The sequence below is a fragment of the Anolis carolinensis genome, chromosome 5 (assembly GCF_035594765.1).
Source record: "Anolis carolinensis isolate JA03-04 chromosome 5, rAnoCar3.1.pri, whole genome shotgun sequence".
Classification (NCBI taxonomy): Eukaryota; Metazoa; Chordata; class Lepidosauria; order Squamata; family Dactyloidae; genus Anolis; species Anolis carolinensis.
The window spans coordinates 53385805-53412747 of NC_085845.1; the positions used below are offsets into that span (position 1 = coordinate 53385805).

Here is a 26943-nt window from a genome sequence, read left to right on the forward strand (position 1 = left end):
AGGAGTACTGATCTTTGTTCTTGATGATTTTTGCAGATTGTCAGTGACATCCTGGATACATGTGCCAGGAAGACTGCATGATCCTGAATTCATTTTATCAAGCTAGCAGACGGATTCTTCTGTACCTCTGAGCAATGAATTCCCAACCACTTTTATTTTCTTCTTCTTGTAGTTAGGAATCATATTGACTCCTTCCTTGGCATATGGCACACATGTAAAACACAAGATCCATGTGCCGGATCTGGCCTGCCATGTCATTTTATGTGGCTTGCAAAGCTTTCAGTGCCAGGGCCACATTGCATTTATACAGTCTTACACTTACAAACAGCCCTTTGAAGGCAACCATAAGGTTGATGTGGCCCTTGGTGAAAATTTGTTTGACACTCCTGGTATTTTGGAATTATTTGTTGCATGTTTCCTTTTTGAGCACCTTCATGCTGCTATTCTCGTGAAAATGCAGGAAGCAATTGCTTAATTGGAGAGGTTTTGAATTTCCTCTGTATGGTCTTGACAATGATTTTCCTGTGGTGTATTCATCACTGTTAGGAGCCTCTTAATTTTCCATGGCAGTTTCTAACAACAACAATAACAACAACAACAACAACTTTATATACTGCCCTAGCTCCTCAGGGGACTCAGGGAGGTTTCCAGCATGATAAAAACAATACAATATAATACAATACAAATAATAAATCAGAACCATATAACAATTTAAAAATAATAGAATAAACATAAATACACAACATACGATCGAATCAATAAAAAATAAAACTAGTGACAATGCTTCATTTACGGGCCATTTTCTTCCCATTGGCTGGGAGGACCCAGGAGGGGTGGGGGCAGGGGAGGATCACCCTCAGGCTTTCCTCCCAGCATAAGGATGGGGCTGCTTGCCCCCTCCTTACGCTGGGAGAGGGGTGAGGCTTTGGAGCTTGCTTGGCTCCCACCTGCCTCCTCCCCTAGTCCGGGCTCATGCCTCGCCTCGTCTTGATGCCGGAAGAAGGGCCAGGCGGGGCCAAGGGACTTTGGAGCTCCCCTGACCTCCGCCTGTCTCCTCACCAGCCTGTCTCCTCACTGCCTGTCTCCTTCTTCCAGCATCAGAACGGGGCCTTACCTTCTCCTGATGCCGGGAGACGGGAGATTCAGGTGGCAGTTGAGGGGGATTTGGAGCTCCCTCAGCCCCCATCTGCCTCTTTCCCCAGACCAGGCTTCTCCCAGCATCAGGACAGGGACTCACTTTGTCCTGATGCTGTGAGAAGGAAGAGACAAGTGGCAGGCGAGGGGGCTTTGGAGACGCCTTGCCCGCCACCTGCCTCCTCTTCCAGAATGGATTTCTCCCAGCATCAGGATAGGGCCTCACCCTGTCCTGACACCGGGAGAAGGGAGAGGCAGGAGTGGTTTGAGGGGGCTCCAAAGCCTCTTCCCCCGTGTTATGCTTCTGCTGGCACCAGTCCTTATGCCGAGAGGAGGGCTCAAAGAAGGCATGTGGTGGGCTGAGAACACTCCAGAGGACCCCCAGCTACTGCATGCCTTTCTCCCTTGTCCTTTCAGCGTAAGGACGCAGCGGGCCACCACATCCTTATTTCCAAAGATGGGGAAAATTTGGTGCCCAGAGGGCAGTGTCTGGCCCACGGGTCTTAGTTTACTCATGGCTCATAGAGGACTAAAATAAAACCCCAAAGAGGATTAGGGAAATGCCCCCAAATATTTTGAAATGAGTAATAATACCCTTCCCTAGAAGTATGGCAAATGTTATTGGTCATTTGTGGACAAAAATATTGCTGTCATTCAAAATGTACTGCTTCCAGGGTCCCATGTTAGGCCATTGTGACACCTACCTTTGCTTAAAGTGAAGAAATATTTTCATTATTTCATTGATATAAAAATTGAATGGAATAATATGAACTCTTAGATTTCATTCATTACAGGTCCTTCAGGACGTGTGTATGGCATTATGTTTTTAAAATTATGTAGCAGTCACCTAGCTATGCAGCATGAACCACTTATTTCAATTCTTTTGTAACTGGAAAAAGTCTAGGATGTGCATCCTGTTAAACAAATTCACTTTAAGAAGACCGCTTGTCCTTTTATACATCTGCTTGATCTATACTGTTTTACCTATCCCTTGTAAGCATTAGCTTGAAAGTAGTGGTTTTCAGAACATTCTCAGTAGACTCTTCATCTCCTTAAAATCCTAACAGTTGAAGCTTAGTAGCTGCTATGACACTAAATCAAGGTCTGAGGAAAAAAGCAGCTTTATTTGAGATGACAGGCAGATATGTGTGGGATTTATTAAATGTTTGGTCTCAAAATTGAAACATTAAAATGTATTTAACTCTGAGTACCTTTTAATGACCTAAAGATATGTGCGGCTGTTTTTCTTCTTCTCATTTTTGTATGACCTATAGCAGACTTGACTTGGCACATAGTATAATTCATCTGTGATGAAAGCACAGTGACTTATTGTGTTCCCCTGCATCTAAGTAATTTTTATTTGTCTGTTGGGGGGCAGGGTTATAGCCATTTATAGTGTTGTTTAGTGTCTTTGATAGTTTAGCTCTTTGAAAGCAGTTTTTCTGAATTGCCCAGCTAATGGTTGGATAGCAGGGAAAAGTGGGAAGTGGAAGGATACTTCCCATTGCTAGATGGGCAGCAAGGAGAGCAGCCAAGGGCCCTGGCTTGCTCAGATGCAGTGTATTTCACCCACCCTGGTATTCAACATCCTCTCTGTGGCAGGCATTGTCAGTTTTTACTAACTGATTTTGGGAATCGACTTGCTTCCTTAAGTACTTCTGCCATTCTTGGCATTCATGAAGCACACTGAGATCTCATGCTTTTTATTGGATTTGTTAGCTGATTATTGATTATTAAAAGGAATAATACTGTATACTATATGCTAACACCATTATATCATTATGATGTATCTCTTGGAAGGCCCTAATGATTATGTTAAATAATTATGTTATAGAAATTTTGGTAAAATCTTGGCCTTATTTTCAAAGAATTAGAGAGGTTCTTGTAAGTAATTTAGTCCAATTTCTGCTCAATTCACCTAACAAATGGTGGTTAAATGACTAATACTAGATACAGCTAGAAAAGAAGAGCCCATCTCTTCCACAGAGTAATCTGCTTAAATCCCTTAGTGTGATGTAGTTTTCCCTGATTGGTTCCTTACTATTTTCATCCATTGGTTCTAGATTTGAAGTGACAGCAAACATTTCTGCTCCATCAGAGATTCCAGAGTATAGCCATAGGGGAAATATAAAGAATCTTGTTAAACCAAGCATCACTTATCCTAATGTCTACTTCCTAAACCTCTATAGAATAGTCTCCAAAGTGAACAGAAGCCCTGGATGTTTCTCATGTCACCAACACGCCTTCTGTGGAATCCAGTTTGAGACAGGGAATCTCACAGAACATCCCAGAGAATCGAAGTAAACTAGGGGAAACTGCTGCCACAGTTTCCCTTAATAATAATTAACATCATCCTCGTCATCTTTATTTATACCCCGCTCCATCTCCCCAAAAGGACTGGGGGCAACTTATAACATAAATAAATACAATGAATAATATATGCAAAGTAAAAATAAACCAGACAATAACATGACAAATCAAATTAGTCAGTAGGCAAAAGCCATTATATTGCAATGATGGCCAAGAGACTAGCAAGGAATAGATTTAGTGCCAAAGCTTTATGACATTACCAACATTCACATATCTCAAAGGAGGTATATTTATTTACAGTGTGCAAGAAAAACTGAGCACTTTGGGAAGTATGTAAAAGAGAAAAAAAAATTAGAATGAAGCTCTTATTTCATTGCTTACCAAACAATGAATATCAGGTGTAAAACTGTGGCAGAATGAGACAATCAGCAAGAGAAACAAAAGCAAACTCCAGGATCCAGGAATAAGCAATACTAAGTGCAGATTCAGTTAACCAATTACAACCCACATAGCCACGGCATTTCCACATTTGTCAGTTATGTGAAAAACTGTATTCCTTTTCTTGTGATAGTAACACTAACAAAGCTTCTTCTCTGGCCTTGAGAGTGCTAGTCAGCTGATAATATTGGTCAAAACAATGTCTAGCTGAAGCTCTTGCTCAAAGAGGAAAGTGGTTTCTCCTAGAGTTCTTACAGCACAGACCTAGCACTAGCAGTCTGGAAATCTCCATAATAGCGTAGGTATTTCATAACCATTGTGCCTTCTCTTAACTTTCTCCCCTCTACACTAAACATGCCTAGCTCTTTAAAGTGTCCGTCATAGCTGGATACCTCATTGTGTAATGGGTGCCGGACTTTGAAGTCACCAATCACATGGTGGTCAATTAATTCCTCACTTGTTGCTTCTGCAATTGTCTTTATACTAGGTCCAATAGGATTATGGGCTTAAATTCATCTTGTGGTCCCCTATGACATATAGATTTCTTTTATGTATATCTGCTAACAACAGATGTCTTCATCCTAAATTTGTGCCTTTGATGATAATGCAACACTTTTAATACCCTAATTCTGTCCAAGTGTCCCTGCCTGATGGAAATAGTGTAGTTGGTATTCTTTCCAGCTAGATGCTATCAGCAGATTTGATAAGCGTCACCATGGCACTTTGATTCAAATAATGTTGAAATGATGTCAAAAAGCACAGCACAAAGGAATAAATCAATCCCTCCAGGTTGGTGTAGAAGCATTAATGGGAATTCATGTATATTTACTTGCCAAATGTAGATCTACTTAAGAACAAAAGGATAAATAAACTCATTTTTACAATCATATCAGATAGAAAATCATGGAAATTTGTGCTCTGTTGGAGTCAAGATGTAGTATGTTCATGGTATTCCCATACTCTGGCAATCTAGCTAGACGAGTGTAAATTAAGAGGGAGAAGGATAGTCTGGCATCACCTATTGATAAACTCATGCTGACCCTTAGCAGCATGGCATTGTTATCAACAACTGAGGAGTTCTTATCTACGCTTTCCCAGACCAATTACTTATATATTGTTCTAGAATTTTATCAGGTGTTGATGTTAGAATGACTGATCCACCTTTTACCACTTTTGAAGACAGTGTCATTTTCTAACTCATAGCCTTCCAACTCCTTAGTTATTATTTACAAATTCACAAAGACTATACCCAGTATCTCTGAAATAAATCAAAAATCTTTATTATGGTCATAGACCAGCATAAAGAAAGTGGTGTACAGTCTCATAAAACATTATACATTTCAATCTAAAAGGATAAAAAACAGGTATGTTGAAAGCTAAAACATAAAAACTATTTGGAGAAGCTAAGGGACTAGGAAGAAATGGAGAGGGAGGGAGATTGATGTAGGGGTAGGAACATTCAAGGCAATAAATTTTACAACTTCTTTCAGCACCAAGTGGTATAGTTTTTATGTGTGATTTACATGTTGCTAATTATGATATATCATACCAAGACACAGAATTGCCTATGTAGAATAATTTTTATCATCATTCCAGGCCACAGAAAGTGAAGCTGGTGACATGGACTTGAGCGGGTTACCAGAGACAGCAGTGGATTCTGAGGATGACGATGATGAAGAAGATATTGAGAGGGCTTCTGATCCTCTGATGAGTAGGGATATTGTTAGAGACTGCTTAGAAAAAGACCCAATAGACAGAACAGATGATGATATTGGTAAGCTAATACAGAAGCCAGAAAGAGGGCTTTTCTTTTAGTAGGATTCTAGATCCTTCCAGAATTACTTGAATGAATTAGAATTTAACGCAGTAATAGAAAATCAAATATCGTGGAATTGACTATCACTATTTGTTAAATGTATACACACTTGATAGCTGTGTTGCCTGCTCCTGTTGAACCACAAACAGTTGTTTTTATTCCTTTATTCCTTTATTATTGTTATTTGTTCATATCCCACATAAATTACAGAAATCTATAATAGCTTTCAGGAATATTACACCTAACAATAATTCGATCAGTGGATAGGATGTGCTAAGATGAGAACCCTTTTAACATATATGCTTAGGATAAATGCTTAATTTAATCAATCTCTTAGACCAGTGTGGTCCAACCTTTAGTTACCTGAGGGCCAATCAAAGTTTAGTATAGTAATGTGAGGGCCAAAGACATTCCAGAAAGAAAATGAATTACATAATTAATATTGAATTACATAATTAAAACATTACTATCTAATTACATAATTAAAATATTTTTGCAGTAAGAAGGGCAAGTGCCAGCAAAAATGAATTAGTGGGCCACCTGCAGCCTGCTGGCCGTGGGGTGGACTACACTGTCTTATTTATTTATTATTTATTTATTTACAGTATTTATATTCCGCCTTTCTCACCCCAAAGGGGACTCAGGGCGGATCACAATGTAAACACACATAGCAAACATTCAATGCCATATGAACATAGAGACAAGAGACAGAGACACAGAGGCAATTTAACCTTCTCCAGCTTCCTGAGGGTATGCTCGATTCCAGCCAGAGGGGGAGCAGCTGCTTCATCATCCACTGTGACGCCTAGTCTTTGGATATTTCCTCATTCCAAAAGCTGCTGGATGATTTTTATGGTGTCATAAATTAGTTAAATTAGCCTCCCCACATAAGTGGTACCTAAATTTTCTACTTGATGGATGCAATTATCTTTCGGGTTGCTTAGGTCAACAACGAGCAGGGCTATTTTTTATTTTAATGGTTGGGTACTCACTCCGACAAGGGCTGGCCTCGAACTCATGACCTCTTGGTCATAGTGATTTATTGCAGCTGGCTACTAACCAGCCCGTGTTGGAGTGAGCACCTGACAAACAATTAGGATATTTTTTTGTGAAATACAGTATAACATTATGGAATAATCTTAGTTTCAGAATTCTGAACTTTTCCTACTAAGATGTTTTTGCTTTTACATATGTGTAACTCACTTCACCCACTTTCTTTTAGAACAACTATTGGAATTCATGCATCAGTTACCAGCTTTTGCTAATATGACAATGTCAGTGAGGAGAGAACTCTGTGCAGTGATGGTGTTTGCAGTTGTAGAAAGGGCAGGGACCATAGTTCTAAATGATGGAGAAGAGGTGAGTAAATTGTAACTACTTGAATCTCCTAAAAATACCAGACAAGGAAATAATGTTGTAGTATTATTTTAATGTATTGAATTCAGTATGGATGAATTGGCTTGGTTAAATTTTGACATTTCCATGAGATTGATACATTGCTTTTATACGAGTTTGAAAGTATATTTTTCTTCGTGTACTCTGTGAATGCACACTAATGGAGAGGCTGCGCCTGCGCAGGTCCCAACGGAAACTCTTCCCAAGCTGAAGTTTAAATTTTGGCGGTAGCCACGCCCCTCCGTCCCCGGAGGGCATATAAGGCAGCCCTCGGCGTCTGCTCTCCAGTTCCTTTTTTTCCGCCGCAAGGTTCACTTCGGATTCTCATGTCTACGACTCGCTTCAAGCGCTGCACTCAGTGTGCCGCTAAAATTCCTGACTCCGACGGCCACGCCAAGTGCCTCTACTGCCTCGGAGAAGCACATGTCGTCGGTACCTGCCGTTTCTGCCTGGCCCTAACGGCCCAGGCTCGAAAAAATAGAGCCGCGAGGCTTAGAGCGGCGCTCTACGAAAAATCGCTCGCTCCTGAACCCGCTCCGTCGACTTCGGGCACGAAGTCGCCGCTTAACCCGGAATCGATGTCGTCTTCAGCGGCTAAAGCCCCTTCGGTCTCGTCTAAGGCGTCCAGAGCCTCCAGGTCGTCCAAGGCCGCTAAACCACCGTGCACTCTCACCACGGCCACGGTGTCGACACGTTCTGGTCGGGTCGGTCCTTCCTCGACGTCGAGCTCGGTAGCTTCCGTTTCCTCGGCTCGATCCCAGCTCGGGGCTCCTCCATCGACCTCCGCGATGAAGATCGCCTTTAAAAGGGCTCATGAGGAAGCTCGTCGGACCCAATCCGACTCAGCAATGATCCCTCCCACACCGGGTAAATCCCTGAGGGTTCCATCAAAACAACCGCTCGCTAAGAAGAGGGCAACCCAACGCTCTTCCTCTTCTGCCTCCTCCAAGATGGATGTCCCTTCTTCGGCAACTTCTTCTAGAAGGTCTTCTCCGATCGCTCCCGCTCAGCGACCTCGCCAGCCTTCTCCTCACCAACTCTCGGACGGCGAGTTGCAGGACTCACCCCACCACTCCACTCAGACAGTGGTCAGGGTCCCATCTCCTCGACCTGCTGCTTCTCATCGTTCATCTCGTCAGCAGCTTTTTCCCCCGACCTCGACACCGGAACGGGGTAGACAAACCACTCGCCTGGCTCGAGCGGTCCAGGCTTCGGCCTCCAAACAAACTCGGCTGCAGATAGCTCCTGCTCTTGAGGCGGTGCCGCCACCAGAGACTGTGTTGTCATCTCCCCCCCAGTCCCCTCAAGGGGCTGGGGACGATGAGATAGAGATTGATCGCCCGGATTCTGCTCTCTCGGCCTCGGTGGTATCCTTAGGCCTCGATCTCTCTCCTCCCCATGATGCCTATGAGGTGGATCCTCCTTCGCCTACCGACAACATTCGGGCTTTCTCCGAGCAAATGATTAGAATGGCTGATGCCCTGGGTTTAGAAATTAAACAGACTTCCAAAGCAGTAACTGACCCGGTTTTCAAACGGGTCCAAGCCCAGGCCCCTCCAGCCACGCTGTTGCCGTTCTTACCCTATCTCCTCGATGTTATCCAATCTTCGTGGAAAACCCCCTCCTCGATCCCTCCTACCTCGAAGAGAATCGAGTCTTGGTATCGTACGGATGACGACACCTTAGAATGGCTTAAACACCACCCCGACCCGAATTCCATGGTCGTGAAGGCCTCTCAGTCCTCCGGTCGTGAATCCACTACCCCTGCAGACAGAGAGGGTAAAAGGTTCGACGCGGTCGGCAGAAAGCTCTACTCCGGAGCCCTTCTACTTTGTCGAATGGCGAACTATGGGGCCTGTATGGGGGCATACCAGCAGATCCTCTGGGAAAAAGCTCAGCCCTTCTTCGCGAAGTTGTCCGACGAAGACCGGTCGGTCATGTCCACCCTCCAACAAGAGGCCGATTCGTTAGCGCATCATCAAATCCAGATGGCTAAGCATACGGGCGACACGGCCGGCAAGATGATCGCCCACGCCATTGCCATTCGCCGCCACGCCTGGCTGAGATCTTCCGGCTTATCTTCTTCCTCGAGGCAGGTCATCGAGGACCTCCCCTTCGACGCCATGGGCCTCTTTAATGCTGGCACCGATGACAAGCTTAAAACCAACCATGACTTTAAAGTTCTAGCCACTAAATGCGGCGATCAACCCCAGGCTCACCGCACCAAGTGGTTTCCTCAACGCTTTCGACGCTTCCCGCCTCCTTCTTACCGCCAGCAATCTTTCAGACGTCCCTCGGTATCGAACAACCAAAATCGCCAACAGCCCCGTCGGGCCGCACAACCTCAAAGACAGCGCGGCCGGGCCACCCCCACCGCTGGTCAACCTATCCGGCGTTCCTGACGCCATCTCTCCTTCCAAAGACTCTTTCTCCGGTACCGATGTCGTTCTCACTCCTCCGCACCCCTCTCCTCCACCAAATCAACCTCATGGTCTCTTTATAGACCGCCTGGCTCCCTTCTTTCACCGGTGGAAATCTATTACTTCAGATGCCTGGGTTCTAAAAATTGTCCAAGAAGGCTATGCCTTAGAATTCGAAGAACTCCCTCCCACCGGTCAGGTCCTTCTCTCCAACCCCTCTCAAGAAATTCTCGCAGAGGTCGACGCTCTCCTCGCCAAAGGGGCTATTCGGCCTTCTCCATCGGCACAGGACCCTCAAAGCTTCTTCTCCAGGTACTTTACGGTCCCGAAGAGGGGTGGGGGCCTCCGCCCAATTCTAGACTTGCGCATGCTCAATGTCTTCATACGCCCAACCAAGTTCAGGATGGTCTCCATCGCCTCCATCCTCCCGATGCTTCACCGCGGAGACTACTTCGTGTCTATAGACCTCCGAGACGCCTATTTCCACGTGGCGATTCGAGAAAACCACAGGCGCTTCCTCTCTTTCAAGGTCCTCGACCAAACCTACCAGTTCACCGTTTTGCCCTTTGGCCTCGCTACCGCCCCAAGGGTCTTTACCAAAGTCGTCGCTGTCGTGGCTGCCCACCTCCGGCTCCAGGGGATCACAGTTTTTCCCTATCTAGACGACTGGCTTCTGGTCGGATCCGACCCTGTCCTACTCCGTCGACACGTCGACTACACCCTCTCTCTTCTAGATTCTCTCGGTCTCCAGCTAAACCACGAAAAATCTCACCTCAACCCGTCGAACAAGATCCGCTTCATCGGCGCCCTGTTCGACTCAATCGCTCAGACTGTCTCGCTCCCGCTCGACAGGTTTCTAGCTCTCCGTCATCAAATCATCTTCTGCGAGACCCACCGAAGAGTTCGGGCTCGATCCATTCAAATACTGCTGGGCCACATGGCCTCCACAGTCCTCACGACCCCGTTCGCCAGGCTCCGTCTCCGGTCCCTGCAGAGGTGGTTCATAGATGTTTTCAAGCCATTTCGCCACCCCAACTCGAGGTTTCTCTCGATCCCGCCTCATGTTCGTCGGTCGCTTCTCTGGTGGAAGTCCCTCTCCAACGTCTGCAGGGGTCTTCCGTTTCACTCGGTTCCTCCCTCGATCACCATAACCACAGACTCATCCAATTTCGGCTGGGGAGCCCACATGAAGGGCCTCACTGTTCGGGGCCTCTGGTCTCCCTCCGAGAAGGCCAATCACATAAACTTTCTCGAACTCCTTGCTATCTTCAAGGCTCTGAAAGCCTTCTCCCGCCTGATCTCCCAAAGATCTGTCCTCGTACAGTCAGACAACACAGTAGCAGTATTCTACATCAACAAACAGGGCGGCACGGGCTCAAGGAAGCTGATGCTTCTCTCCTCCCAACTGTGGCATTGGTGCATAGCCCACAACATCCAAATCTCGGCGACTCACCTTCCCGGGATCCACAACGACTTGGCAGATGCCCTCAGCAGAATGACGACTTCCTCCCACGAGTGGATGCTCGACCCCGAGACTCTTCTTTCTCTCTTTCTCAAATGGGGTTTCCCCACCCTAGACCTCTTCGCTTCTCCCCAGAACGCTCAGCTGCCTCGGTACGGGGCAAGACTTCTCCCGTCCTCCTCTCCAGGCTGCCTGGGAGACGCCTTCCTTCTGGACTGGTCGGCGGAACCAATCTATCTCTTTCCGCCTTTTCCTCTGATACCGAAGGTCCTCCAGAAGCTCCGATCGGTACCGATGTCGGCGATCCTGATAGCGCCAGCCTGGCCTCGTCAACCGTGGTTCCCGGCTCTTCTTCATCTTTCCAAGGCGACCTTCTTCACTCTGCCTCTCCTACCACACCTCTTATCCAGAGAAAACGGCCAGATTCTGCATCCGGATCTCCCCTCTCTACATCTCACTGCTTGGAGGATTCTCGCCTGACCTCCCTCCCGCAGAACTTACAAGAGGTCCTCCGCGCAGCTCACAAGCCGGCTACAACCAGGGCCTACACTTATAAAGTCTCTCGCTTTCGTTCCTTTCTTCGCTCCCGAGGGATCACTGCTTTCCCAACCTCGGTACCGATTGTGCTGGACTTCCTTATGTCTCTAGCAGAACAAAAGCTTTCTCTTGCCTCTATGAAATCTTACCTGGCCGCTCTATCCTGGTGCTTTCAACAGCATGGTAGACCATCATTGTTTTCCGATCACCTCGTCAAGACCTTCTTAAAGGGATACAACAACATCTGCCCACCGGCCCAACCTCCTACCCCGGGCTGGAACCTCGAGCTTGTCCTTTCCCAGCTCACTGCTTCTCCCTTTGAACCTTTGGCCTCGACCGACCTACGTCTCCTTTCTTGGAAAGTTGCCTTCTTGGTGGCCATAACCTCAGCGCGCAGACCCTCGGAGCTGGCGGCCCTTCGGGTCGATGAACCCTACCTCCGCTTTCATCACGACCGCGCCGTTCTCCGTCCGGACATCACCTTCCTTCCCAAGGTGGTCTCTGCTTTTCACCTTAACCAGGACATTGTCCTTCCCGCTTTCTTCCCAGACCCCTCGTCTCCCCTTGAGCGGAGACTGCACCTCCTTGATGTGCGTAGAGCACTTCTGTTCTACCGAGACCGTACTAAGGACATTCGAAAGACCCCAAAACTTTTTGTGGCCCATGCCCCAGATAAACTGGGCAATCCTATTTCTTCTCAAAGACTCTCACACTGGATTGCTCAGGCCATTGAACTGGCCTATGAACTAGCCAAAAGACCTCCTCCCCCGTCGGTCCGCCCGCGTTCGACGAGAGGTCTCTCCACGTCGACTGCCTTCCTAAGGGGCATTTCCCTGGACTCCATCTGCAAGGCAGCGATCTGGTCTAACCCCCTTACATTTGTGTCTCACTACAGGTTAGACCAAAAGACTTTGAAGGATGCCGCCTTTGCTAGGGCGGTTTTATCCTCATGCTTGTCCTAACCTTCTGCATTTATGACTTCTATGTGGGTGCTTTTTCTCATGCCACCCTCTTGTTGTTTTTTCCTGTTTGGTACATGTTTGCACTACTCTCCTGATGATCCGTGCCTTATTGCTATTGCCTTCCCCCTTAGGGGAATGATGTTTTCCTGTTTTTCACATGTGCTCTTAAAGGGTTATATCATGCCTGACCGAACTGCCTTCGGTGTTTGGCGTGTGTTTGATGCAATACCTTAATGGGTCCTTGGACCAGGGTTTTCTTTGATGTTTTCATGTTTAATAAACATATGTTTGGACAGTTTTCTCGTTGTCAGGGTTTGCTTAGCCCGCCTCCGAGACCTAAGCTTGCTAGTCTCCATTAGTGTGCATTCACAGAGTACACGAAGAAAAAGGACAGGTTGCTTACCTGTAACCATGTTTCTTCGAGTGTACTCTGTGAATTCACACAAGCCCGCCCTTCCTTCCCCTCTGGCAAACCCTCTTCCTTTCTCGTTGCCTTTGCGGCGTAGGAACTGGAGAGCAGACGCCGAGGGCTGCCTTATATGCCCTCCGGGGACGGAGGGGCGTGGCTACCGCCAAAATTTAAACTTCAGCTTGGGAAGAGTTTCCGTTGGGACCTGCGCAGGCGCAGCCTCTCCATTAGTGTGAATTCACAGAGTACACTCGAAGAAACATGGTTACAGGTAAGCAACCTGTCCTTCTCTGACCACTGTGTCCAAAATAATTAGCTAAGCAGAGGCAATATGGTGCTGTGCTTTGAGTGTTGGACTATGACTGTGGAGACCAGCATTCAGATACCTCCCTGTCCATGGAAACCCACTGAGTGAACTGGGGCAAATCAAACTCTCTTAGCCTCAGAGGAAGGCAAAGGCAACTCCCCTTTGAACAGATTTTGCCAAGAAAATCTCATGATAGGCTCATATTAGGGTCGTCATACATCAGAAACTGCTTTGTGGCGCACAATAAATCCTTGCTGTTGTTGAGTTATGCTCCATTTTCAAGTAACCACAGATCATCTGCAAGTATTACCAATCTGTATATTGTTTCTGATGCTATTTTCCTGGAATTAAGACAATGCATCTGCGAATGTACCTTACTGAGAAGCAAATACTAGCAAATAAGGCGAACACATAACCCACTCAGAGTAAGGTGATTACGATGTTTGTACCACTTCCATCCTAGTATTAGCAAATGCTTCCTGCCCTATTGCTACTACCATTAAGGTGGGGATAAATTCTCACAACATGTCTGATCCAACTCAGTCCTCAACCCATACTGTGCACATCAGTAGCCATAGGGATACACCATAAAATATAGTACTCCCTAATAAAATTTGGACTTGAATCTTTAGGCTCATTCCCAGCTCCAGTTGGATTTCCAGTTGAACACCCCATTATACATTTTTTCAGTAATTCAACCCATAACTTAAGGCCCTCTATGAATCCTAACATGATGGTGTAGACTAAGCATTAATTCCATCCATGGCCATAGCTAATGAAGCACAGAAAACCCTTTTCATTGCAGCTACCCTGTTACTGAAATTAATCTAAGTAAAAAATTATTTAAGCCCATCTTTACCATAGTTTGTTACAGGAAGACCATGAGATTACCCTTTTAGTAGGCAGGAGACTCCTTTAACAGAATCTTGTTCAACACCCCAGTGTTAAACAAATAAAAAATCAGTGAGTGACTAATGGGCCACCTATTTCCTCACTGCTACCAATATATATCATTTTGCACTGAATGATCTGTCATAGGTCCACTCAATGTCTGGCGTGGCCTATGCCTTCTTTCTTTGACCTGTTTAGTTCATAATTCCTTGTGGAGCTCTCTGATTATCATGAGTAAGCCACGCAAGTTGTGCCTTTTTAATATACAGTAGAGTCTCACTAATCCAAGCCTCGCTTATCCAAGCCTCTGGATAATCCAAGCCATTTTTGTAGTCAATGTTTTCAATATATCATGATATTTTGGTGCTAAATTCGTAAATACAGTAATTACAACATAACATTACTGCATATTGAACTACTTTTTCTGTCAGATTTGTTGTATAACATGAAGTTTTGGTGCTTAATTTGTAAAATCATAACCTAATTTGATGTTTAATAGACTTTTCCTTAATCTCTCCTTATCATCCAAGTTATTCGCTTATCCAAGCTTCTGCCGGCCCGTTTAGCTTGGATAAGTGAGACTCTACTGTATTGGCTTGAGATCTCACTTTTTCTACTTTGTCTAGGAACTTAAAGGCCCTAGACGTCTCAACCATTATTCACTTCCTTTTAGTTATGCTTGGCTGTTGCCCTCTTGGCCTGTAGGATTCTGTCCTGCTTTTTGACTGGAGCCAGGCTTGCACAAGCTTTCGCACTCAGCTTAAATTGATTTTAAAGTGAGATGGAGAGGAGTGTTACTGTGCCTTCTGCTCCTTCTTTGTCTTTGGCAGCATTGCCCATTTCTAAATTCCTGAATAAACATGCAGATTTTCAACACTTCAGTGCCAATTTACCAGCTGGGATTTCTGGGAGTTGAAGGCCAAAACATCTAGGGACCCACAGATTGAGAACCACTGCTCTGGGTTATCTAGTGCTGTTTTGTGGTCAACTTTCTATGGAAGTGGACTGTAGAAATGCGCTGGGATACCTTGAGATTCCTAGACAATGTTTTCTCAGGCAATTTTTAAGGCTTTTCACTTCATGGGTGACTTGTGCCCCTAACTGCAACAAATGTGGATGATTGACTGTATTTCTATATTCTATGTGTAAACATTTTTTATCAAAGTATCCAGCAAAGTGGTGCCATTATGCCACACCATGCACAACCGACAATTCGAAGTATATATAGTATATGCCCACGTCTCTCCCATTCCTTGATGCAAACAATTACTAAAAGAAAATTTGTGTAATCCTGCTTGTGAAAGTGAAATGGCTTTGCTTTGTTTGTATGTTCTACATGCTGTGTTTCTTTTTTAGCTGGACTCCTGGTCTGTTATTTTAAATGGTTCTGTGGAGGTCACGTATCCTGATGGAAGAACAGAAATATTATGCATGGGAAACAGTTTTGGTGTTTCTCCTACCATGGACAAAGAATACATGAAAGGAGTAATGAGAACCAAAGTGGATGACTGCCAGGTAGAACTTGAAATGGGTTTTTAAAATAGTATGCACGTTTTTGAATGGTTTGGTCACAATATAGTTTAGTGTGAGTTTTAGAGTTACAAGTCCAAGTTCAAGCATAATGATAAATTGCAGTGAACTAAAACATGTGAAAGGGGGAATTCCAGACTCTGAGAACAGGATGGGAAGGGAGTGAACATACAACATTAAACCATAATTTCAAATTGTATCTGAATGAAGCTATGACATTAGGTTCATATGAAAATAATAACTTTGATAAAGGTATTGTTCATTATCTGGGTGGAGACCTCTAGGGATGCTAGAGACAGAAGAATAGTCCATTTTATGGGGGTGGAGGGTGAGCTGAAGGAGGAAAACCATTTCCCCCTCTTATCTTGTTATTCCCTCCACCCATGTCTCCATTGTGTAAACAACCCTCATTTATGATATGAGGAGGGGGGAGGGGGAATAACCAGCAAAAATTGGGAAAACCGTTTTCTGCATTCAACTCTCTCCCCCCCCCCCCCCCCAATGGACTGTCCTTCTCTTTCTATCATCCCCTAGTGGTCTCTGCCCGGAAATTGGAACAGTACCAAGATAAATATATGACTGTCTAATCTAGAAATAAGGAAAAAATGTTTTTTACTGAGCAGTGAATTTTTTTTCTCAATTATGGGCATAGAAAATCAATATCAACTGTTCATAGTAAGAAATGATTTAGCAAATTCAATAGATTTGAGGTAAGACGATTAAGTTTGATGTTTCAAGATAAATGGAATATAATTATTAACATGATTATATCCATATTGCACAATAGCAGTTTGATCCCTCTTTGAGTGCAATGGAATCCTAGAATTTATAGTTTGGTTAGGTACATAGCATTATTTACTTTACTACCCTGAACTGTACCATTGGGTTTTAAATATCTCTGTAAACTATACATTCCAAGTTATTATTAAACAGAGCCATGGCATCTAATTGCATAGTATTGATATATCCTATAACAAAATTAATTGTCAAGCCTTGGTAATTATAAGAAATTTGGAATATAATGTGCATTGTTCAATTTAGAAATGTACAATTTGCTTGGAAAGATGAGGCCTACATGCCTGATGGAAATATTCACAGATTTTGTTTTTATTTGCTTATGATAGGAAATACTATCATGATGATAGAGATGAAATCGCTATTTAATTTAATAGTTGAAACCACATAGGAGGAATTTGCCTTCCACCAATCACTTTTATAGGCCCTTGAGACAAAAACTAGAAGTTTCCCTAAATAAAATGTCAACAAACTGTTATTTGGGGAATTAGAAGAGGGGGAATAGTGGTATGAGATTACTGTAATAGTCATTAATTCACATATTGAATCAATTAATCATGCATTTTCCTAAGGCAAGTATGATAGTAGAATTTAGCATACTTGTTTATGCAGCAACTTAGTGTAGCAGAAATTATAGAAAGGCACATTTGTTCATTCACTGTGTAAAATCATGGTAACATTGCAAGGATAGAAAAATATCTTGTTTATAATAACCTCAATTATCAGGTATTCTGAAATAGAAATTGTGAAATCTGTGCAATTTTAGTTTCTTATCTAAAGTATCCTATTTTGATACAACAACAACAACAACATCCACAACTTCTTATATCTCACCACCATCTCTTCAAAGGGACTCAGGGTGGCTTACATGGAGACCAAGCCCAACAGAAACAGAAATCAAATATAGCACAAATTAAAAACATTACATGTCAATAATTAAAACAATAAAACCAACAACAGACATCATAAAAACATAAGTACAACAAAAACCAGCAACCAGCAGCTGAGAACAGTGGGCATGTCCATATCTAGGAGGGTGGGGCAAGGGCTAGAGCAATACACCTGTAAGGACGGAGCAGATAATAAAGTGCTATAAGGCCAGAACATGAATAGGACTAGGGAGGCATAGTCAATAGATAAATCGAAAGGCACATTGAAACATCCAAATGTTCATGTCTTTACGGAAGGTGGACAGGGTGGGTACTAATCTCATATATAACAAATTTAGAGGAAAAAGCATGCTCCTTAATGCAAAGGTAAATCAAGGAAAAGTAACAGTCTAAAGTTCATTGTATTTTAATCAAACTAACCATGTCAAAGTTTTAACTTTATTGTTTCTGTTATACTTTCAATTAGCAAGGAAAAAACAGCAAGAAAAAAATGAAATAATTTTGTTTGAAGATTCAACTTTTGCAATATGTCTTCTTTTCTAGTTTGTGTGCATAGCCCAGCAAGATTATTGTCGCATCCTCAACCAAGTTGAAAAAAATATGCAAAAGGTAGAAGAAGAAGGAGAGATTGTTATGGTAAAAGAGCATAGGGAATTGGATCGCACTGGAACAAGAAAAGGTCATATTGTTATCAAGGTATATTTTGAATATCACAGGGTACATAATGGCATTTTATATAATCTTATATATGAACAGATTCTCATTATCTAGCTTTAGTATATATCTTAATGCGGTACTGATTCTCTTCTATTTTGTAGATATTCGAGAATAATCATCTTTTCAGGAAAAAAAACCCAATTTTTTTTTTTAATTCAGAGCATTTTTGATTGCAAATATAGTCGAGTAACTACAGCCCGGGTAGCACAGCGGGCTAAACCGCTGAGCTGCTGAACTTGCTGACTCAAAGGTCGGCAGTTCAAATCCGGGGAGCAGGGTGAGCTCCCACTGTTAGCCCCAGCTTCTGTCAACTTAGCAGTTTGAAAACATGCAAATGTGAGTAGATCAATAGGTATCGCTCCGATGGGAAAGTAACGGTGCTGCATGCAGTCATGCCAGCCACATGACCTTGGAGACGTCTATGGACAACGGTGGCTCTTCGGCTTAGAAATGGAGATGAGCACCACCCCTCAGAGTTGGATATGATTAGACTTAATGTCAGGGGAAAACCTTTACTTGTACCTTAACTACACCATGCTATCTTAATTTTAACTAAAGAGACAAGACGTTACAAGAAGAATTGTGTTAATGTGCATTAATGTTTGAACATTTATATTTTTAGGGGACGCCAGAAAGGTTAACAATGCATTTGGTGGAAGAACATTCAGTCGTGGATCCAACATTTATAGAGGATTTCCTGTTGACTTACAGAACCTTCCTTTCCAGTCCAATGGAAGTGGGAAAGAAGTTATTGGAATGGTTCAATGATCCTAGCCTCAGGGATAAGGTTGCATTCATAATGACCTTCTAAAGTTTAGCTGCCTGCATGCTAATATATGTCATTTGGGAGCTAAAACAAACGATAAACCTGTATTTTGATGAAAAGCAGGGGAAATCTTTTTTTTTTAATGAGGGAAGCATTTCCACACAGATGAAAGACTATAGTTTGCATTCCGCCTTTTTATTTCAATACTTGTACCTAAATGAACCAGTAATATGCCTATCTTCATCTAAAACTGAGAGTCAGTTAAGCTATTTCATTCACATATGTTTTTGAGACAGATGCATTCACGTCTTACCTTCACACCTATTATTTAGTTCAGAAGAAGTTTTTTAAAATTCTGTCTTACAGGAGTTTGAGATTTAGTTTTACATTTGATCTAATTATTGGTATAATAAAACTTCTGAGGAATTAGTGAGGACTAAACATACTGAGCACACCTAACTTAAAAACAATAGTATAAAGGAGTATAAATATATTTCCTGATTCTTCTCCCTTTCCATGATGTCCTTTTGTGTATTAAGAATTAGTAAATTCTTTGGGATATATTTTATGTAAACTGGAAAGACTGAGGAATTCTTAGTTCCTTTGATTTGTTTTATACAGTGTTCCCTCACTTATCGTGGGAGTTACATTCCAGGACCACATGCAAAACGTGAAAATCCGCAAAGTAGGGATGCTATATTTGTGTTGTCTGTCCCCTCCTCGCCTCTCAAGCACGCACATTCGTGCTCCCGCCATTGCCGCTGCCTTGTGAGGCAAAAACAAAGCTGCTTCAGCCTCCTTTTCTCTCTCTTCCTTAGGCTTCCCCTTAGGAAAGAAGTAGAAAGAGGGACTTATAAGGGATTTATAATATTATTTTATGATTTATACTATTATTTAGTGTTTATTAGAAACCCACAAAACAGCGAGGGCACGAAAAGCAAACCACGAAGTAGCGAAGGAACATTGTATATTAAAAATAGCAATTCCTGTTTATGGCTTATGTGGCCTAATACCTAAATAAGCAGTTTGTGTGTAGTCAGATCCATGTACCTAGTATTTTTACTTAAAGATGTGATGGAATGAAAAATGAATCATTCAAGGCTAAGCTGCTGTGCTGAGCTTCATTTTTTTTGGTTCCAAATTGTGGGGGTTTTGGATTAATGTAGCTCTGCTATTTTCTTTAGCACTAGGATACACATCCATACATAGTGTGAAATTTTGTGTTCTTTACTCATCTTTCAACATCACATAGTTACATTCCACATATTACTTTTTTAGAAATCTGCTAGATTAGGAAGTCTTACTACTTGTCTGCAATTACCTTACTGTTGGAGGCATCTCAAGAAACAGGGATTTTCCTTCAAAACACCATATCTAATCATTCCCTAACAGTGCATTGTAAGAATTTATTTTCATATTGAAGTCTAGTCCTGTATTATTAAAGTTCAGATTATTGTTCGCAAAGACAAATACATTTAGTACTTTGTAAATGCATACAAGTGGCAGTTGTATTTGCTGTCCATTATTAAAATATGTATAATGATTAGTGGCTATTGATTAGGCATGGGAAAACTCAGGCCCATGAGGCGGTCCCTTGGGCTTTTGCCTCCAGCCACAGCTGTGTGGCATAGCTCTGACCCCAACCCTCCCAGACACATGCAGAGCTCTGCACAGCTGTGTGTCAAGCCCTCCTGTTCGTGGGATGACATGGCGGGCAACTGTGTCCTCCTTCAAAGAGGACACACAGCTGTGCAGATCTCGGGAGCCTAGCACAGCCACATGTCAACCTCTCCTCTTCATGGGGGGACATGGCGGGCCACAAAGGGGAGCTCCCTGCGGGCACACGCGGCTGCACAGCCACATGTGAACCCGCACCGGCCCTTGGCTTGCATGTGGCCCTCTTTCAAAAAAGTTTGTCCATGCCTGCTATTGATAGTGAATCAATGTGCTGATATTGCAAGAGTGAAGTCTCTCCTTTGAACTAAGGTAGCATAACTAAAAAGCATATTACAGGAACATGCAAAATCTAACATGATTCTTGGGCATTTTTTAAGAACCAACCCCTCCCCAAAATTATTTGTGAACTTTTTTTTTAATAGTTCAAAGCTGACTCCCTTGGAAAACATTTCTTACACTGTTTCCTGGGTTAATTTTAGTAAAATAGCAAGTATTCAAAGTTGTTAACTGTTTAAAAGAAGATTGGAAAAAATCTACTGACTGATTGGTCAGTCATTGTTATGAGGGTGAAGGAAATGTATTAAAATTGTTATTTTAAATTCTTTTAAAATGAATCCCACAAAGTTCTAAAAATACTCTTAAGGCTACAACTTTTTCTTTGACGTTGATAGCTTTGGAGATTGAAAAGGATACTAAGAAAAAAATTAGAACAAAGCAATTTAAGTTTTCTTCTTGAAAGGTCTGGGGTTTGTCAAAGGAAAAATGAGATGTCCTTTCCGATTGCTAGCATTTCAACATATGTAGTTTACTGAAAGAATTGTGGCAGAGTTTCTAATTTACATATGTGCTTTACGGTGAGCTATATGATGCCAGTTTTTTGGTTTCCTGAAAAGAAAGTGGAGATAGATTTTAAGCAACCATGAAACCTTGCTTTTGAAAATGAAATGTTACATGATCAATTGGGGAACCGTTTGTTTATATATCAAATATTAAACCAGGTGAAAACAGTATCTAAAAATGTGTTTATGTGAAGAATCTACCTTAATGTTATATCCTTCTTACAGGTTACACGGGTAGTATTGTTGTGGGTGAACAATCACTTCAATGATTTTGAGGGAGATCCTGCAATGACTCGTTTTTTGGAGGAATTTGAGAACAATTTGGAAAGAGAGGTATGAATATTAAGCAAGAAGGAAATGCTTGTAATGCTATATGCTGGCCATAGTATTTGCATCCAATCATTCTGCATTCATTTTATTTTTTCCCTTCTGCAGAAAATGGGTGGACATCTAAGGCTGCTAAATATTGCATGTGCTGCTAAAGCAAAACGAAGAATGATAACCTTAACGAAGCCATCTCGGGAAGCCCCTTTACCTTTCATATTGTTGGGAGGATCTGAAAAGGGATTTGGAATTTTTGTTGATAGTGTGGATTCAGGCAGCAAAGCTACTGAAGCAGGCTTGAAACGTGGTGATCAGGTTTGTAATCTAAATTTGGCTTGTTTGTTTTTGAAATTGTGAGAATTAAATGTAAACAGAAACACTATGATATTTCATTTTTCCCCTAGATATTAGAGGTGAATGGCCAAAATTTCGAAAACATTCAGCTATCAAAAGCCATGGAAATTCTTCGAAATAATACACATTTATCGATCACTGTGAAAACCAACCTATTTGGTATGTTATAGAGCATACTTTCAGTGTCAGTTATATTCTAATACACTAATTTTACTTCTGCACGTATCTGCATAAGACTTCTTCTGTTCATTGAATTGAAACTGAGTTTTCCAAATGGTTATTTTGCTACTTTTTAAAAGTCCCAACATTTTTTGAGTTCCTCAAATAGGGAAGAACTGAAACCAGTAGCAGTTCAGAGTGGGGACAATACTTTTTTTGTTTTCAAACTAGCTGTTGATTGTATGGTTGGCTCTGATTCTGCAAATGTACTCCTGGATACCACCGAAATCTGGGCCTCCAAGATTAGGACTGAATTCAGAAGTGGAACTAAAAACCTGTGTCTTCACAGGGAGTGTAACCCCATTCAGTTTAGGCTGAATCCATCTCCCTGAAGCACCTCTTTCTATTTTTGGATTAAACTTTTGCTTGTTTTCTCTCATCCAGTCTTTTATTTATGATATCTGTTTAGAATTGAAAGTAGTTTCCATGGAGCTGGATGGAAAGGATAAATAGACTTGGGTATCATTAGCAATCTGTTAACGTGTGTCTTCCAAATTTCAGAGACCTCTCACTATTTTAAATAGTATAGGGGACAAAACTGAAATGTGAGGTACTCCATAGGCCAGTGGTCAATGGATTAACCAGGCATAATTGTGCAGAATATGGTAGAAACAGTTTCCATGTTGTTTTGAGCCAACCTTGTGAAATAGTCTGTACATTACATTGTTCTAGCATCTGCATTTTGATGTATTATCTGAGAATGATGAGATAATATGACTATTAGTAGAAGGCTGAACAAATAATTGATCTGAATAATTTCTTTGTTATGTTCCTGATTTTTTTTTAAAATAGGTGATAAATTGACCTGCAATTGAGACTTATACGTGTATTTTCATAAGTAGGTGTTTTTATTCATTCCCCAGTAAGGGAATGTAAAGTTCTAATCCTAAAATACAAATGATAGCTTCTAAACTTTAGGATAGATTAAGGTCAGAACCGACTTGTGCTAATATATTCTGATGTCATACATAAAATACATAAGTAGGCAGACATTATGCATATTTGCATAATGTTTTAATATTAGCAAAGGAGATTAAGTTGTCACGTAATGAAAGCCATTTTGGAATTGCTCTAAAATGGGTAGTGTAAAGTCACCAACGTTATTTCTTGAGGCTGATTGCTACAGGCCACAATACTTTGTAGGTTTCCTATTAGTTTAGTGAGAGAACTTCTATGACCTCTGTGTTATGGCTCATTACTGCCACCATGTATACTTTGTGACTTTATGGAAAGACAATGTGTTAACACTTTTCCATTCACATCTCATAAATAAGGACTGACATGGTTTTAGCATCATTCAGTCTTAAAAACTCCATCATGCAGAGGATAAAAGATGCCATGACGAGTCAGTTTTGTGGCTTAAGAGTAAATCTGGAGAATTTGGCAGAATGGAGCAGTGTATCCAAAGTCAAATAATTTTCATATTTGAATGCTAGTAACAATATTTCATATTCTATACAAGATGCATATGGTAATTTCTCCTGTGTTTTTTTCTGTATGTTTTCCATCTTTTCTCTTGCTTTGCAGTTTTTAAGGAACTTCTAACAAGGTTATCTGAAGACAAAAGAAATGGTGCTCCTCATCTCCCTAAAATTGGTGATATTAAAAAAGCAAGCCGTTACTCTATCCCAGATCTTGCTGTTGACGTAGAGCAGGTGATAGGATTGGAAAAAGTAACCAAGAAAAGCAAAGCCAACACTGTTGGTGGGCGAAACAAGCTAAAGAAAATACTAGACAAAACCCGCATCAGTATCCTCCCTCAAAAACCATATAAGTAAGTGTGACATACAGCACTATAGAGTTTTCCTCTGACTCATACATAGTACATTAGCTTAGATATCTGACTCATTCTTGTCTCATCTTTGACAGCTGAGAGGAGGAGGGAGGAGGAGTCAAGGATAATTTAGTAACTCTGCAGTGACCTATTTGGTTTCTCATAGCATTTTAAAAAGAGTATTCTACTCTGATAATGCTTTAGGTTGCTTTTTCCCCACATCATTTGCAGCATAAAACAGGAAAATAGATGTTTAAAGTAACTGTTTTCTATCATTTTAATGCAAAAGAGGAGGATGATTCAATTATGACCCACCTTGCAAACTCTGCAAGAGCAGTCACATTAATGTTCTGGTGCCCGATTCTCCATTCCATACTGATATGTGGTCATTTGTGCTGATGTGTGGTCTCAGGCATTAGAAGTAATTGATCATCAATACAGTTTCCTCCACAGTTTTCTCATATCATCCTAGCTCACCTATTGAACCAAATATTCATATTTTCACTATATTATGTTTTCATTCATAAACATCATGTGCACTTTGTTTCCTATCAGTCTTATTGGCTATATGATTTGATATTTCCACTTTTCCTTCTCCATGCATTTTGATGGGTTTTGCTCAGGGAGCTGTTTAGGTAAGCATGAGAAAAAAATACTTGTATTCAGCTGGTGTAATCCATGTGGTTACATAGCGTAGTATATCTCACTGAACGTTATAGGCTACAATCCAGAAACCCACATGACAAACTTTACATATCCAAAACCTGATCTAACACATTGACTTACACTTCACTTTATAGTGTAAAGATTCTATTCAGATATAAAACATTTAAAAGTTGTAATGTGCATGCCATTATTTCATGATGAGACTCATATGTGCTCTCTGGATCGTGGCCATGGACATCTTGATTTGTTGCCATTGTTTTCCCAGTATATATAGAATGTGGTTCCTTTGGTTTTCAATTATGTAGTCTGGTATATATGGTGATTATTCAGTTCCCTTTCCTTGTCGTTAGGGTGCTCAAAATGGAGGTAGCTGAGAACAGATTCTAATGAGGCACTTGCTTTTGAAAGATTCTTTAAATAATTAAATGAAAAGTTTAGAAACATAAGAATGATTTGCAGATATATCTTTGCCAGCTTTAATTACTAATATAGAACAGGACATGGTGGTTACATGGCTGTCTTGTATTTTAATTGATATTGTGATGGTTGCCAAGATTTTTTTTTAAATAGAATATTTTGAATTTCTATATATCAGATTTCACCTAATATTTTCAAGTATCCTGTTGATCTTTAAAATTCAGAATTAAAATTCTTTCCAGTATATTATTCAATATTTATCAGAAAATAAAGACAGTTGTAGTTAACTAAATTTACTGGAGGATTTTTGATGGATACTATGATTTAGATGTTGTACTATAAATAAGTTTGAACATAAATCCACTACCTATATGTTCTAATGGCTCGAGATTAACTGTTTTAGAAATGTAAGTTATATAGTAAACTTATTAACTTGTTTTACTGCAGTTCTGCAACATAATTTGGAAAATAAACTTAATGCTCTTAGTAAGCATTAAATCTGAGCACAGAAATGACGCAAAGAGAAAAAATATGCAGTTTTTTTCTTGAAAAATATGTTGTCACAGATATTTGCATATCTTGAATATAATACTCTTGAGCTTTATAGTGTCATCATTGATATCTAATGTACTGCAGCCAGTTCATTTGTTACCATAATAGTGAATATACATTTGTTAAATCTTCATGCTAGTTCATTCCCCAAAACTATTGTTATTTTTACAAATACAGTCAACTCAGCTGGCACCCATGGGGATTGGTAGGTGCTGGATAACTGTAGTTTGTGGTTGCTTGAGAGTTTTTCTTAAAAATGGGCCAAACTAATGTTATTACCTGAACTGTAAACTCTATATTGACTTGATAGTAATATTGAAATAAAGTAGTTAAAAGCAAATTAAGGGTAATGCAAACTTAACTTCATGTAACACAGTTTTACTGTATTGTAAAAAGAGCTTTGTGAATGCAGTTCAGTTTTTTTACTGGTTGCTTGCAAGTTCTGGTTCTCGAATTCTGGTTAACTGAGAGTCTACTGCATCTGTAAAGTTTGTTGGTATAAATAGGTAGAGATGTGTTAGTCACTTCCCTGTAAAGTAAGAAATTCCAGTTTTTCTAGATGAGGGTGCAGACTGGTTGCCTTCCAGATGGTCTTGAAGTCCATCTCCCATTAATCCCTGCCACCATCTTTCAGGATTGTCAGGGTCATAGTGTAAGAACATCAACAGGTTCACATGCTCTCCACCTTTATTGTAGATAGCATAACAACTAAATGGTTTTTGCATTCCCCCCACCAATATAGTGATATTGGAATTGGACAGTCTCAGGATGACAGCATTGTAGGATTGAGGCAATCCAAGCACATTCCTCCTGCTCTGCCTGTCAGTGGGACACTCTCTTCAAGCAATCCTGACTTACTGCAGTCACATCATCGGATCTTAGATTTCAACACAACACCAGGTGAGCACCAGGTTTTCATAGGTACTCATAGAACCATCTCATATTTTGTGAATAGCTGCTAAAACAGAACTATAAAAAACAGGTGCACCTTGTATTCAGTTGAGAATAATGTGAAAATGCTACTTTATCATAACAGAAGTGGCAATTGAGAAGTATGGGTGTGAAAAATTCACACGTGCCACAATGACAATCAGACATGTGCCTAAATACAACATGCAATTTGAGATGGCCCTTGGTTTAGTTTGATAATACTTGTTTGTATTTCCAGATTTTAGATGTGTAAATGCATTTCATATTTAAATCCTATCTCTATATTTATATTTAATATGCTGAAGAAAACTAATAAATATAGTATGTGCCATTGTCATAATCTCTGTACAGACAGGGAAAATGTTGTAACTTGTTTTGGATTCACATGTTAAAGAATCGGGGGGGGGGGGGG

At 41.4% G+C, this 26943-nt stretch overlaps 1 protein-coding gene across 7 annotated transcripts in view; it reads left to right on the forward strand.

Annotated features, from left to right (window-relative positions):
* rapgef2 (Rap guanine nucleotide exchange factor 2) overlaps window positions 1-26943 on the forward strand; it is a 229581-nt gene that overhangs the window by 183186 nt on the left and 19452 nt on the right. For all 7 annotated transcript variants that reach the window (XM_062981227.1, XM_062981231.1, XM_062981229.1 and 4 more), the window contains 10 exons: window positions 5479-5656; window positions 6921-7057; window positions 15438-15596; window positions 17840-17992; window positions 18636-18800; window positions 21521-21628; window positions 21731-21934; window positions 22024-22132; window positions 23720-23966; window positions 26344-26501. In XM_062981227.1, the coding sequence (XP_062837297.1) occupies window positions 5479-5656; window positions 6921-7057; window positions 15438-15596; window positions 17840-17992; window positions 18636-18800; window positions 21521-21628; window positions 21731-21934; window positions 22024-22132; window positions 23720-23966; window positions 26344-26501 (1618 nt within the window). The remainder of the gene's footprint in view (window positions 1-5478; window positions 5657-6920; window positions 7058-15437; window positions 15597-17839; window positions 17993-18635; window positions 18801-21520; window positions 21629-21730; window positions 21935-22023; window positions 22133-23719; window positions 23967-26343; window positions 26502-26943) is intronic.